At 35.6% G+C, this 14,246-nt stretch overlaps 1 protein-coding gene across 4 annotated transcripts in view; it reads right to left on the bottom strand.

The window, feature by feature from the left end:
- Window positions 1-14,246, bottom strand: part of PDE1A (phosphodiesterase 1A) — a 437,635-nt gene that overhangs the window by 51,007 nt on the left and 372,382 nt on the right. For all 4 annotated transcript variants that reach the window (XM_037044340.1, XM_037044338.1, XM_037044337.1 and 1 more), the window contains 3 exons: window positions 10,757-10,823; window positions 7,877-7,993; window positions 6,879-7,019 (listed from right to left, as the gene is read on the bottom strand). In XM_037044340.1, coding sequence (XP_036900235.1) covers window positions 6,879-7,019; window positions 7,877-7,993; window positions 10,757-10,823 — 325 coding nt within the window. The remainder of the gene's footprint in view (window positions 1-6,878; window positions 7,020-7,876; window positions 7,994-10,756; window positions 10,824-14,246) is intronic.

The following is a 14,246-nucleotide window of genomic DNA, read 5'->3' as shown; positions in this document are numbered from 1 at the left end:
GATTTACCAAGTTTGCGCTTTATACCGCATATATTCTAAGGCTGCGCAATTAAACTTAATAACAATGAAAAAATAGAGGCTTTCACATAATACACAGATCACCTGCTTCATATACATTGACCTTTTTGTTATCAATTAGATGGCTTAGCAAACTTCTACAGTATTATAAGTCCCTTTAGATAATTCGATAGTTTCTTTATCACTCACATTTTGCATAGCACTTTTAATGCGCTGTCCAAAATAACCACATGTAACTACTTCATTTAAAATAAGTAAAATTAAGTAAAATTAGATTTCCTTTAATAGTCACAGTAGCCACATTTCAACTGCTCAGTAATCACATGTGACAAGTGGTTCCCAGGTAGAGGGGTACTGATACAAAGCATTTTCATCATCATAGAAAGTCCTATTGGACACTTCTGCAATGAGTGGGCAGGAATGGGGGATCCAAAATGACAGGAAGCTTGCTCTTAGTGGTCTTATTCCATATGCTTGAAATAATTAAAGACCTTGCAGGAAGCAACAAAAATATATATATAACAAACTATATGTATACTTCATAAAAGGTCACAAAATAAACGTGCATGGAAAAGTAGATGGAATGCTTATGTTGTGGAAATGGATCTTGGAATTAAGATGGACAACAATGAGCAGCTAAACGTCTGGTTGGGAACGGAGATATTTTAAATAGAAAGATGAAATGTACAATGTTCTATAGAAGTCTATATGAAAATTGAATTGCCAGTAGTACAGTTGTGTTGGAGAGTCAGTGACATGAGATTGAAAATTGTACAGAGCCTGGGAAAGAGTTGATAGACTGCCTTGATTAGAGCGGATGAATTTGAATTTTGTATAAAAGGTAAGAAAGAGCCCTTGTAGGACTGTGAGGAGGTGACAAGTATTGTGTCTCACAGGTGCCAGAGGCATGCTCTTATTAATCTTAGCTCCTTTCACATAAGCATTTGGAATTTCTATTATAATAGAAACTTAATAGTTCTGTGTTGAATTGAAGTATGCCAGTCTTGCATTAGGAGGAAGTAGTAAGGACTAGTGGGTGAAGATGTAAAATCAGATAATTCTGGTTTTAAATCTCTGTTAGTCCTTAGGTAAATAGTTATTTTCCATCTCACTACAGTTTCCATGAAAATAAAATCAGTGATCATTCCTCTGTGGCTTTTAAAACTTTACAGTTAATGTATGTACTGTGCCCACCACCAGACTCGTTAAAATACAGAATAAATGGCATTTTGCTAAACTTATTATCTTAAATACACTATTTAAGTCATCAATCTGGAAAATAGTAGTGAGCTAACATCTTTAGTGATTGTAATTCAAGAATAAATGCCCCATAGGTGGCTGAGAACCCAAATATGCTGGACCAAAGAGCATTGATATAAGTAGCCATTCTGTGTTCATAGCTGCATTTTACTGTGAGTCGTTAAAAGGGGGAAACTGACCTTATTAAAAGCTTGTATTATAGGCTAAACTGGGGCTGAATCTCCAGTGTCTCCAGCGAGACTGTGGAATTAAGCACCATGAAATGAATAGCACTTGAAATTAAACCAGTTTTGTACTTCCAGAAACCCATTGTTTTATTAAAGGAAATTGTTTCTAGACAAAAAAATCACACACTTGAGCATTTCTTATTGGCTATCCTTAAGATCTATAGATTTAACTGTGAGTTTTGAAAAAAGTGACATCTAATATTTACAATAATATAGACTATAAAGTTGAAATTATAAAAGAAATAAATAGAAAATCAGAAATGTATATTAATTATAGATTAAGTCATTAGTATTTAAAATTATCTTCCCAGCTGTCAAAATGTGTTCCCACTTTTGGTCTCATTAACCTCTGCCTCTCACAAGCAGCATTTCCTCCATGAATCCCCTTGTTTATTGTCACACTATATGGCACAATGTTAGTCTTAATAATAAGGTTTATATTATAAAATTATTTGTCAGGAAAGAAGCATTGAGCTTTAACATTTAATTAAAAAATACATCTACTTTGTATTAGTGAAAGTAGAATTTTGAGCTTATTTTTAGCTTCTTAGTTGCAAATTTATTTTATGCTAGTGTCAAATGAGAATTCTAACTCAGAAATGGATGCTTAAATTTATGGATTTGGTAAATGATTCATGAGGACAAGCCAAGAAAATGTAGATGAATCATATCACTCTTCCCACATAGAATGGTGGTCAGTACCTCCTAGGTTCTTTTGATCTTTTATGATGATGAAGGGTTAAAATGATGAGTAATAAGCAATACCAGACTGCTTCATCTACACTGCAGGTTGCGTTTTGCCTACAGAGATGTTCAGGTGGCCTTACTCTAAAATGGGAAGCTCTCAAATTATGTTATAGGGAACTATGGGTACCATTAATAGCATGTGTGATGATGACAGATGGGAAGGGAAAAGAGCTAACTTAACTTAGTTAGCTAAGTTTTAATTAGATGGTTTATTTAATTTGTATAACTATCCTATATACCATTTACTAGGTAAGTATGTTTATCCCTATCTGTCAGATAACAAAGCTAAATCTTAAAGAAGTAAATCAAAATGCCAAAGGTCACCTAGTTCTCAAGTGGCAGAGCAGTGATTCAAAACAAATCTTTACAATTCCAAAGTTTCTGCTCCTTCCACAGATCACAATATTTCTCTACAGGTGACAACAGCATTCATTACTCAAGGAAGGCAATATGCTGAAAACATTCTTCTAAAGTTTCAAAAGCAGGATTTCTAGACAATTTAACTGGATATATTGATGAATAAAAGTTGATAGAGCTTTCAGATGTTATGAGGCTATTTTCATAGCTGAATTACTCAGTGTGAGTGTGTGTGTGTAAAGAGAGAGAGAGAAAGTATATGTATGTCTAGGGCTGGGATCATTTCAGGTCAGAAAATCACATTGACCTACTGATTCCTGGTGTGTCCAAAAGATAATTAACAAGTCTTTCATCCTGAAGCATAGGGCTGGACTCTATTTTTTTCTCTATGCCTTCCATTCTTGCAATATTGTCTGGGAAGCCATTTACAAGAACAAAATTTCCACATTGTTTGTAGAATAGAGACATAATGGCAAATTTTCTATAGCTTGCTAGGAGAAAAATTGACTCATTTCAGTGTGTGGGAGGCTATTTCTGACTATAGCAAGTCAACTACAGATTCCTAAAGAAACAGAGATCAAGTCATCTCTTTTTCTTCTACTCTTAGTGTTGCCGAGAACACAATGCCAGGAGCTGGAAAGGCACGTAAGCGTTCCCTGGCCAAGGCCCCAGTGATTTCCCATTCAGAGAGACTTCTGGAGGTGGTTTGGGAGTGCTCAGGGAAGCATTTGCTCTTCAGCAAATGGACTTAGCTGCTCATACCACTGTCACTGTGGCACAGGGTTACAAATTACTTAAGGGACAAGAGAGGGCGGGAGACAGAGGGTGTCCTAGGACCAGTCCTCTGCATTGCCAACTCCCAGGCCTCAGGGTGTCTGATGACATTAACAGACTGAAGGACAATAGCTTCATCACAACCCTTTTAGGCAATAGTCCTCTGAATGTTTTGCAACTGACAGGCTTGACAGTGTTGGGCTGCCACTGGAGTGCTCCATAAATGTCACATTGATAAGACCATTCTGAAACAGCAGGACATCAACAAAACACTAAAGTAAGTGACATTTTAGAGTGCTTTTTTGTTGTAAAGAACACTTTCACATCTATAAAAATTAATACTCACCTACCAGCATTTTTAAGCTATGCAAAAGTATTTTTAAAATAACGTTCCAAACATCTGCAAGCTGACAGTATGACCTAGTTTTGACAAAGCAGTCAATAAATTTGTAAATTTACTTTGCCTTTTCTTTCACCATCCATTATGACATTTCTCATTACTTTCTTCAGTTTGAATCTATCTTAAACTAGATAAATTTAGTTTATTTATTTGGTCTAAATAAACACTGAGGGGGATAACATGAGTCTTCCACCAGACGATTTTTTTCATAATGGCCAAAGTCAGGGATAAGCCAAGAGCCCACTAACACTTTTTTTTGATAAACGATAGTGAATTGCAAACAAATTTCCAAACCAAACTTGATGAAGTACAGTGAAGTTATATTTACAATTAGTAAGTCACCATCCCCTCAGAAAAGGACTGCATAATCTTTGCTAATAACTTCGGTTTTCTAGGAATCACACAAGCCTGAGAGCCTGGGACAAATTGCCTTAGTCTTCCAGAGAAGTTGGCATGGCTTGTTCTAACCTGGAACAAGTCGTCCTTGCAAGTCTGAGGGTAAATTCACATTGTGTGTGTGAATTCCTCTATTTACCCACTAACATAACATCTTCATTGTCAAAATAGGACACTTTTATTCAGCTCCCTTTACACTTGTGACCCCCAAAAAGATGTACTTAAGTAAAAACATACTTCTAAAATTCTGGCCACTCCCCCCAGCTGAAATGACAGATATCTTATCATTATACTTCACAATTTAAGCAGATCTGTTAAAATATCAAAGTACGCATTACTTTTGTATTTCATCTTGTTCTGAGAAAACGTAATCAGTCCAGTTTCCATTAAAGAGTAAATCTTAAATATTTTATTTTTCAGTTAAGTTTTTCAAAGCCAAAGTATTCAGAAAAAAGGAAATGCCAAATATTCCGTGTGTACACCACCTCACTACCAGCTTCAAGACCAAGGCCTTAGAAAGGAAAGAGTAAGCAGCTCTAACCAGAAAGATGTTAGAGAAACGTTTGCAAGTGTAACAGCATTTGCAGCCGTCACAGGACACTTTATTTATCACATGACATGCCACGAACATCAAACCAAGTGAAGGCAAATAGTTCAAGAAACAGCTGTGACAATAAAGTTCTTTCGGCCAAAAGAGCTTTAAAAGAATTTCAGTGTGTGAGTGTGTTTGTGGGTGTGCACATGCACAGTTGCCAGAAAAAGAAATAGGTTTAAAGAAGGTTACACATACTACAGTGAAAAAATTTACACTTTTTAAAGCTATATCTTTGAATGTTTGAGTTTCTACCTATTATTGGCAACCTTCATTTCCTACTTTTAGGCATCAAATAAGAAGCCTGGAATGAATGGGGAATAAATTCAACCAAGGACCAAGCCCAGCTACAGCTACACTTATTCCAGCCCAATGGGCACATCAACACCTTCATTCGGTGGTGCTTGCCTACATGACTTAAAACAGGAAAACTCAAGGTATGAGGTTAACAACACGTATAGCTCAGCCTTCGAGAAAGTCACAAGAGGCTCATGCCACTGCATCAGTGAAGGTTTTTGAGATTTCTGCCTACCTCTAAACAGGACTGAACTCTAAATCAGGTTCTACTACTTTGCAACCTTGTCAAAAAAAAGGGCATATTTCTATTGAATTGGTGGTTAAATGCCACAAAAATTCTTTATTCAAAGCCCAGCTGCGCTCCCAGCCATCAGCCCCTGTCAGCTGCCAGCTGTGTGAGTGAAACGTCATGGCTGTCTTGCCTAATGATGTCCTCAGCCGGCTTCAGCCACAGTCACCAGGGATTGAATCACAGGGTAGACCCCAAATAAGAACCTTTTACTTGGGGCCCTTCTAACCAAGACCCTTGAGAGATGTTAATAAGTTACTGTTTCAAGTCACTAAGTTTTGGAGTGGTGTGTTATGGAGCAAAGATAACTGAAACATGGGACAGGAGTGGGGTCCGAGCTGAAGGCACTGATGGAGCTGTGCTATTTTGGAGGCAAAGAAAGATGGAGAAAAAGGTAATTTCTCTAGCCATCATGAGACTGTAGTGGATGAATCATAGCAAATGTGTAGAAAATGACACACTATAGTTTCTTGGGGAAAAAGAAATAATCATGAGAATTTTCTGTATACAACAAACTTGGTGAATTATGTACCTGTTATAAGTTTTCAAGATCTTCAGGGCAACCTACTGTGTGTGGCTCTAGGGGCTTTGCTTGGCACCAGGTTAGGAATGAGTGCTAAGGATCTCTGGGCCCCCCAAAAGTACTAGTTACATAGTTGTGAGTACCAGAAACCCCTGCTACTTGAAAGAATGTGACTTCTGAATTCTAAACAGATAGGTGACACATATGGGGTTTGGTGGAACATTCTCTTTACATATGGTTTATGACTCTCCTTCCGCCTAGGTTGGTTGTCCTATGAGGAATCAAGAAGGTACTAAGATTTGTGGATCTCCTAGGGGCTACACCCTTTGAACCCACCTCAGTGTTGAACCTTCAGAAGAGCTGCCTCTGTCCTCACCTCCTGGGAGTCCGCCTGAATTCTGAGACATTGCAGAAACTCCAGGCAGTCTCATGGGTCCTATCATCTACTCCTCGTTGTCCTAAGATTTGCCTTGCTGAGTCATTTATTTACTTATTCATCGATTCATTGGGATTCAAAGAAGTGGAAGGAGAATTTAGAGAAATTCGCATAATACTTTTAGGATTTGATTGGGTTAGCAATGTATGTAAGAGAGAAAGGCTGCTGAGGTCAGCTTGGAAAAATGTGATAATTTGAGAGAAAAGCACTATCACTAACTTTTAGTCCAAACACTTTTTCTCTAGGTCATTTTTCTCTAGGTCTTTTTCTCTAGGTTATTTTTTTTCTTGGTTAATCACTATAAAAAGAGGAAATTACAAACAAAAATGTTCTACAGCCCAAATTCTGGAAAATTTATATTTTCATTAGCCTCTGGGTATCTTTTCCTTTCACTGAGTTAAAATACTTTTTAAAAATGTATATTATGGATAACTCGTTAATCTTCAAAAATCCAAGATTATTACTTATAATACTTCTATGGGCATTAAAGAGATAATAAGAACTTAGGGGAATAGAGTCTGACGTTCCAAACTAACAAACTTCAGTACAAAGCCTTTCTTACCATGATACCTGTATGGAGCATTATGTAATGCACAGTTTGAGTGACATCAGCTGCGTGGATCAGATTGTGATAAGGATTTTTGTACTTGCTGTAACCAACTTCCAAAGCTTCTGCAAAGGCAATTAGGCAAGAAACGGGAATCTGCAGAAAGTAATAATTATGATTATATTTTACCAAAAGAGTAGCTCTAAATCAACACAAATACAATGGTTTTTGGGAGGACACAGTGAGTCAGATGTGGGCAGTAGTTTCTTGAATTATATTTCTTTACTGTTCTAAAAAAACCACTTCATCAACCTGTTAGCTTTCTATCCTGAGAAGGATTTTCACCCCCAACTGTTCAGCTAAGGTAGATGAAATAACAGTCTTACCTAAAATTTAAATATTTATATCTTCCCAAGTCAAGTCCAAAGGCTAGTTCTTAAGAGGGTAAAATTTCCCAGTTAGAATTGGTGAAGTCTAGTTTTTCTGTTTGTAATGCAGGCATTAAAATAAGTGACCTCTCAGTACCTTTCAGCTCTAAAAATATTGTGAGTCCACAGGTAGTGATGAAAGGCACAGCTGCGGAGCACTCGGAAAGGTGGATCAAGTCTGTCGTTTAAATAGCTCTCCATGAAATTAATTAGAAGCCCTTCCAGTTCAGTTGAAGAAAAGCTGCTGATACAGGTTCATTCTGTGTCTCAGGAACACAGAAGATCATATTTCTTTGAAACATAAATTTCAATGTCCATTTGACTATTCTGTAACTCAGGGGCATGTTGGTATCTCATGTGAATTAGGTTATAATGATTGATGAAACCATTATATGACATAGTTATGTCAGGAAGTTGGGGGGGGGGAATGGCTTCAGCATGTGATAAACTCATCCATCTAGTTCTGTGACCTGTCAACTAGAAACATTATAAAATGTATTGATTAATGACTTGCTGTTCTGCATTTTCACTGTAATTCAGATAACAAATGCTAAGAGCATTTCACTTTTATTTCATGTTTCTGACCTTGAAACGGTTGATAAGATCATATCTGGTAAATAGTTCATAAATCATAAACTTCAGACTATGTTCTCCACTTGCTTCATTTAAGGCAAATACATCAAAAGACCATTTATCCACTTCCTGTAGAAAAAGAGGAAACACTTTAGGCAGAAAATTCATATAGTTTTGTTTCTTGCTATGAAAAATTCTTGGAAAGATGAGGCATTCTATGTCCAGCAGGCCAAATTTCCATTTGACCCATTAGACTCCTCAGGGTCTGCTCTGACAGGGCCACTTAGTGTATGCAGGTCCCCAGCAGTGAGGCCCCAAGGTCTGAGGTAGGGCTTAGATTTTCCCCCTAATCCCAAGGTTATCAAATGCTGTAATCAATCTGATAACACTTTAATACCTCCTAAATCTCTTCCCAAATTTATGCCCCAAATTATTTTCCCGGAGTTGGCCTCACTTTAAGGTAGAAATGCAGGTTATGTAGGTGACATTAACTGAAGGATAAAAGGAAAACAGCCCAATTTCTCCTTCCCACCTATCCACCTGCTACATGGCTTGAAATTCTATCAAAGGAGTTAGTAATTTGGCTTAAATTGTTGATATTTTATACTTTCTTTTAAAATGCAAATATCCTAGAGAAAGTATATATGACTTTTTTACTCACTCTAACCTTGGCTGATTCATTTATACTTTCCTCCAGGGAAAGATGGTAAGATAAAGGAAATGAGTTTTTTGGCTGAGGAGAATGTTAATTTTGGTATATCCCTACGGAAGTGGTCGGGCCTGGAGGAAATGGGTACTCTGGGAGAGGGCCCCTTGCTACTGGATGATTTTGCTTAAGGAAATTACAGGGCAAAATGTTGCAGGAGAGTCAGTCCACAAAATGGACTTGCAGCAAGTGATGCCAGTCCCATCCATTCTTAGGGAGGTTTTAATGTAAAATTTGAACTCCAACACCAAACTCACTGAAGTTCCGGGGCGGGTGGGGGGGACTAAAGAAATACAGCAGAGTCAGTTCTAATTTATTATCAGAAACTATTAGCAAAGAAGGTCAGATTACATACACCGCAGGTTTACCATGGAATAGTAAGTGGAGAACCCTAGAGCTATGCACTAATTCTGCATCTGAGTAGGCAATGTTTAGAGCTTCACTCATGTAACATGTGTGTGGAGGTCCATTGTCTGTGCTGTAACACACTGAAACTAAAGTGAAAACCTGAGAAAAGACATTCAACAGTCTCTTTCACAAATATTTCTTTTGAAAAATAATAATAATAACTTCAAATGGTATTTTTAATCACTGGGAAACACCAATGAAATGTTTCTTGAGTTATTTATATACCCTTCGTTAAATTTCTTGCACTTTGCCCTAATTTGATCCCTAAAACTTTCTTTTTCTGTCTGTAGACTTCAAATGCCTCAAAGTTCTTTTCGAAGACATTTATCATCAGTAAAGCTCAGAGGAGGCCAACAAACCTTTTATCAAATTCCAAAGCTAACACAGAATTGGTTCGGATTGTCACAGGCTGCTGTTTACAATTCCCACTAGGGGGTTCCCACTGGGTAAAAGGCTAGTTTTCCATTTCTTGGGGATTTTCATCAACAATGGTGATTACGTTTATAAACTAATGCAGATGCTTAGCTTTTACATTGTCAGATTGAGAACAAACAAGATAAGGTAGCTCAGGAAGTAATAATTATTTAAGTAAAAATAGTCTTTAATAGTTTTTCCCTCAACCTGTTAGTTCCTGTGTTTTTTCTATACTATATCTCAGAAAGACATTTATATTTTCTCATGCCTAAATATTTTGTTAGATGGTTTCTAAGCGAAAGTTCTTAAAATAATAAAATTAGTAATAGTCATATATTTTTCCATAGTTGATGGAATCAAAATCTCTCAAGAGCTTAAGAGTAACTAATATCCTATAATGTGACATTTCAGTTATATACTAGGTTTAGAAACATAAATATAAAAAGCATCTAAGAAAAACAAACCACCATTTTAAATGAATAAGATTAAAACCTAATATGCAGCAGAGAAAAAACTAATTAAAAGGGATACAAAAAAGAAAATTAAAAGACAAAAGAAAGCAATATAAATTTAAGCTAGTAAAGTTGTTGAATGCATTTAAATTCTGTTAGTACAGGTAAGCCACTGTGAAACTTAAAGAAGACAAAGTTGAAATTCCTCCACCTGTACAAAGTCATAGAAAGAAGAAGGGATGTTGAAGGATGAGCCTTCAAAATGTTTCTGTAGAAATAACAGCTATGAACTGCACACACATACACAATGGACAGAAGTACATGAGCCAAAAACCTTTCTCTTCCTTTTTGATTCTAGTTATTCCTAACGCATTCAGTCCTTTAATACTGCAATTGGGCATCAGATTAGGGCAGGCCATAGGGAAAGCAGACAAGAAAGATGGATGATTTTGTTTTCTTTCTTAACTTCATCGTACTTTTTCTATTCTTTCAAACCTGAAATTCTAGTTAATTTTTTTCATATAAGTTTTGTCTTTTAACTATATTTGATGGAAACATCTTTTGATAATGCATTCAAATTTTTCATAAAATATACAAAAGAAAACACGCGCATTCTGACAAGTCCTGCTGCTGTCTTGAAATTGAACTCAAGATAAGGCATACAGAAGAAAAAAATCATGTGTGTGTGCACACATGAATTTGCATTAATATAGATTTTTTAGTGTAAATCAGTCCTCAAGTCTACAATAAGTCATAATTTGGAACATATAACATTTTGCAAAATGGTTAAAATATTTTTTACATACCAATATGTAAGTTGTAGCAAAGACCTATTCTCATTTTTCTCCAGCCATTTTAAGAAGATTTTTTTAAAGACTATTTGAAAAACTAAAATAATGGAAATGATTTCACCTTTAATGTTACTATGACAGCTTCTGGATATGCCAAACCAACCATGTGATAGGACTTTCTGTACATCCTAAAAAACAAAAATAAGTATATATATGTATCATTACTCAAAGTTTTCAACTATTCCTTAAATATAAGGGAGAGATTGCTTTTGATTAGTTCACCTTTCATCATTAATCACTCGCTGCCTCTGTGACAACGATGGTAACTACAGCCACAATTCATTAGCCATCCATAATGGAATGGACGTTAACATTGTTTTCTTCACTCACAACCACCCTATCAGGTCATAGTGATTTTGGTTTCCAGGTAGAGATATCTTTGCCATTTGTAACTGCCTCTGGTTCAAGGGGACTGTCCTTCCTAGACGCAACGGCGGTACTTTCCAGCTGTCACCACACCGCTGGCAGCAAAATACTCTTGTTTTGGGTGCATTTATGGACGAGAATTTTCAGTCTGGAATTTAAATGTCATTAAAATATTTCTTTTATAGATTTTTTCCTACGAAATAGAAATGATAGGAGGGAATATATAGTATCATAAGAATTTCACAGCTGTTTTTTAAAGTTAAAATATTGGGAAAAGAGTATTGATAAAAATTGCTTTAGGTTTGTTCACATTGTCATGTTGACACCATTTAAGAAAGATTATGCGGAAATACAAAGTTACTTCCATCTAGTAATAGTGTAAGTAACAAATATTTTTATTAATCAGGAATTTGTTGGATTTTCCCATTTTTCAATGGGCAACCAAGATAGATGTCCATCAAAGAACAAATATAATAAATTCCCCCACTGAATTACATGAGAATACAATCGATGTGATACCCTAATGTGCAGAAATAGCAATAAGCTTCTATTCATTGCATAGTTCCCCGACAAAGTCCTAGAAATAAAGAATTTAACTGATTATTAATTATGTACATTGACTTTTATATCATTAATTCACAAGCAAACTGCATTCCTAGACTATATTGCTATAACTTCTCCCCACAAAATGCCTAGAAAAAAAAACATGATTATATTGTTAATTTATATTAGGGTTCAATATAAGAAACAGTCATTTGGAGAATATTCTGCATCTTCTATAAAACCACTTAGGAAGATGTTAACCTTTTGATTAATTTATATTATATTAAAATTTTATGACATATTACTTAATTTTTATAGAAAAGCCATGTTTTTAAAAAGATAATAAAAACCAAGTAATTCATCGTGTTTTCCTTTTAAATCTTGACTTCTTGGAATATCAGAGTTAAAATACTATTTATATATTCTCTACACCAGTTTTTTTTTTTATAAAGCATCTCCCCATTTTATGTCAGAGACATTATTTTCATGTTATATTTGTTCAAAATCACTTTAAGTAATTTTTGGATGTGGGTAATCAGTTATAATAAAAAGATTATCCATATCCTTTACTCTGTTGGGAGATTTCAGAGCAGTTTGTAAATAACAATACTATATTAATTACTCCATTGAAATAGGATTAATTATTCTAATCTTATAAGGCAAAGAAACTACTAATCATACCATAAAAGAACCAGAAAATAATTACTGTCATTCATATTTATTAGGATTTCTTTTATTTTATTTTTTGAGGAAACAAGTAGTCTTTTCTACCCATTTCTCTAGTCATTATCACTAAAAAAAAGTGGAAGTACAAAGGAAACAGGAGGATGCTAGACAAAGGAAAAAAGGTCAATATAAAATCCATTAGGAATAAGAAGTTTTAAAAATTAACATTAAATCAGTTTGACTTAGTGGTGCAAAAGGCACTATGATGTAGCAAAGAAAATATGGTGCTTTGAATAACAGGTTAGCCACTCACTAGCTGTGTGTGACCTTTGGAAAACTCTTTAATGTTGCTCATCTGTAAAATGTGAATCATTATAAGATTTTGTGTGAAGAGTACATAATATGACTGCCTAGCATAATATAACCAGTACTCAATACAATAAAGTCATTATTATTATTATTAACATTACTGTTTTCATTACTTTGTAGCCAATACCATTGGCTCCAATTTCCAACATCCCTCCAGACTCCCTGGGTGCAGTGGGAACTCTGGTATGATAAAGTTTCTTAGACTTAATAGGTTAAGAAATAAATATCGGCATATATTCTCATTATATGGAATGTAAAGAATGCCAAAAAAAGGGATTTTCCCTTTAAACTGATAGAGAAACTATCCCTTTATCATTTTCTAATCTTATTATTGGACACAAAATATTGAGATAAAAAAATTAGAAATAAGAAATTTGGATGACTTATCCTGGAATCAGAATGGTGGGAAAAATTAATATAGTAACCTCACACTTGAGTAAATAGTTGACACATTATAAATTGATGAAAAACAGTGATGAATCTCCTGGGCTCTTACAGGTGGAAATAGGAGGGACTACCTTTTTAAAATTTTGACTATAGTTACAAAATATAACTGAATATTTACTGTGCTAGGGAATCGATTATTTAGTGGAGAACAAGAAAAACATAGTTGCTACTTCCGTGGGATTTTGTCAGCGGTGAAGGGGAACAAGGAATAAGAACAATAAATGTACGGTTACAGTGGGGAGTGCCATGAGGCAAACCACTGGCTGGGGTCGAAAAAGTGATGAACAGTGTACAGAGTGACCTGCCAAGGCCTCTGGAAAGGTGGAAAGGGCCAGCCAGAGCCAAGGGTGGAGAGAATCATTCACGTGGAGAACATAGCAGGATTAAGGGCCTCAAGGAGGGAGGGAGTTTAGGAATGTTCATGGAGCTGAAATCAGACCTGTGCAGATATTCAGTCAGGAAGGTGGAAAAAAAGTGGGGTGGGGGGTGAATCCTGTAAAGCCATGATACAGAAACTGCCATTAATGCCAAGTGAAAAGCAAAACCATCAGATAATTTTAAGCTTGAGAGTGCCAGGAACTAAATTGTATTTCAAATCAGCACTGTAGAATGACACGTTTGGAGAAAGCAAGTTATTGTGGTAGTTCTGACGGCAGATAATGAAGGCTCACGTTGGAGATGCAGGAGTGGAGGGAATGAATAGATTCACGATGCAAATGGGTAAGTGAACTGCCAGGGGAGTTAAAGGTCAAAATGGCACTGAGTCCCGGGGAAGATGCTGAAGAGAAGTCTCCAGACTTCCTAACTCTCAAGATTGAGATGATTATTTTTGAAAACTCAAAGTAAACATATCCCAGTGTTTTTATGCACTTACTAATAGAGATTCAAAGGTAATAAATAAGATTCATATTCCAAATGTTTGTAGCACATTAATTTCTTCAGGACTGCTTACTAATTGAGTAACCTTATATGCATTTTGATATTTCTCTGGGCTATCACATAAAATGTTTTGGGTAGCACATAAAAATTTAGTATGTCAATATATTTAATAGCATTCTCCTTAACCTTTTAATGAATGGAAACAGAAATTTATCTGGTTTACTTCCACAGTTTGTGTGTCTTTTCAATTTGCTAAATTCTACAGTATTTTCTTAAAAAAG

The sequence above is a fragment of the Sturnira hondurensis genome, unplaced genomic scaffold, assembly GCF_014824575.4.
Source record: "Sturnira hondurensis isolate 20B ecotype Veracruz unplaced genomic scaffold, ASM1482457v3 Scaffold0004136, whole genome shotgun sequence".
Lineage (NCBI taxonomy): Eukaryota > Metazoa > Chordata > Mammalia > Chiroptera > Phyllostomidae > Sturnira > Sturnira hondurensis.
This window is presented reverse-complemented; position numbering and strand designations above follow the sequence as displayed.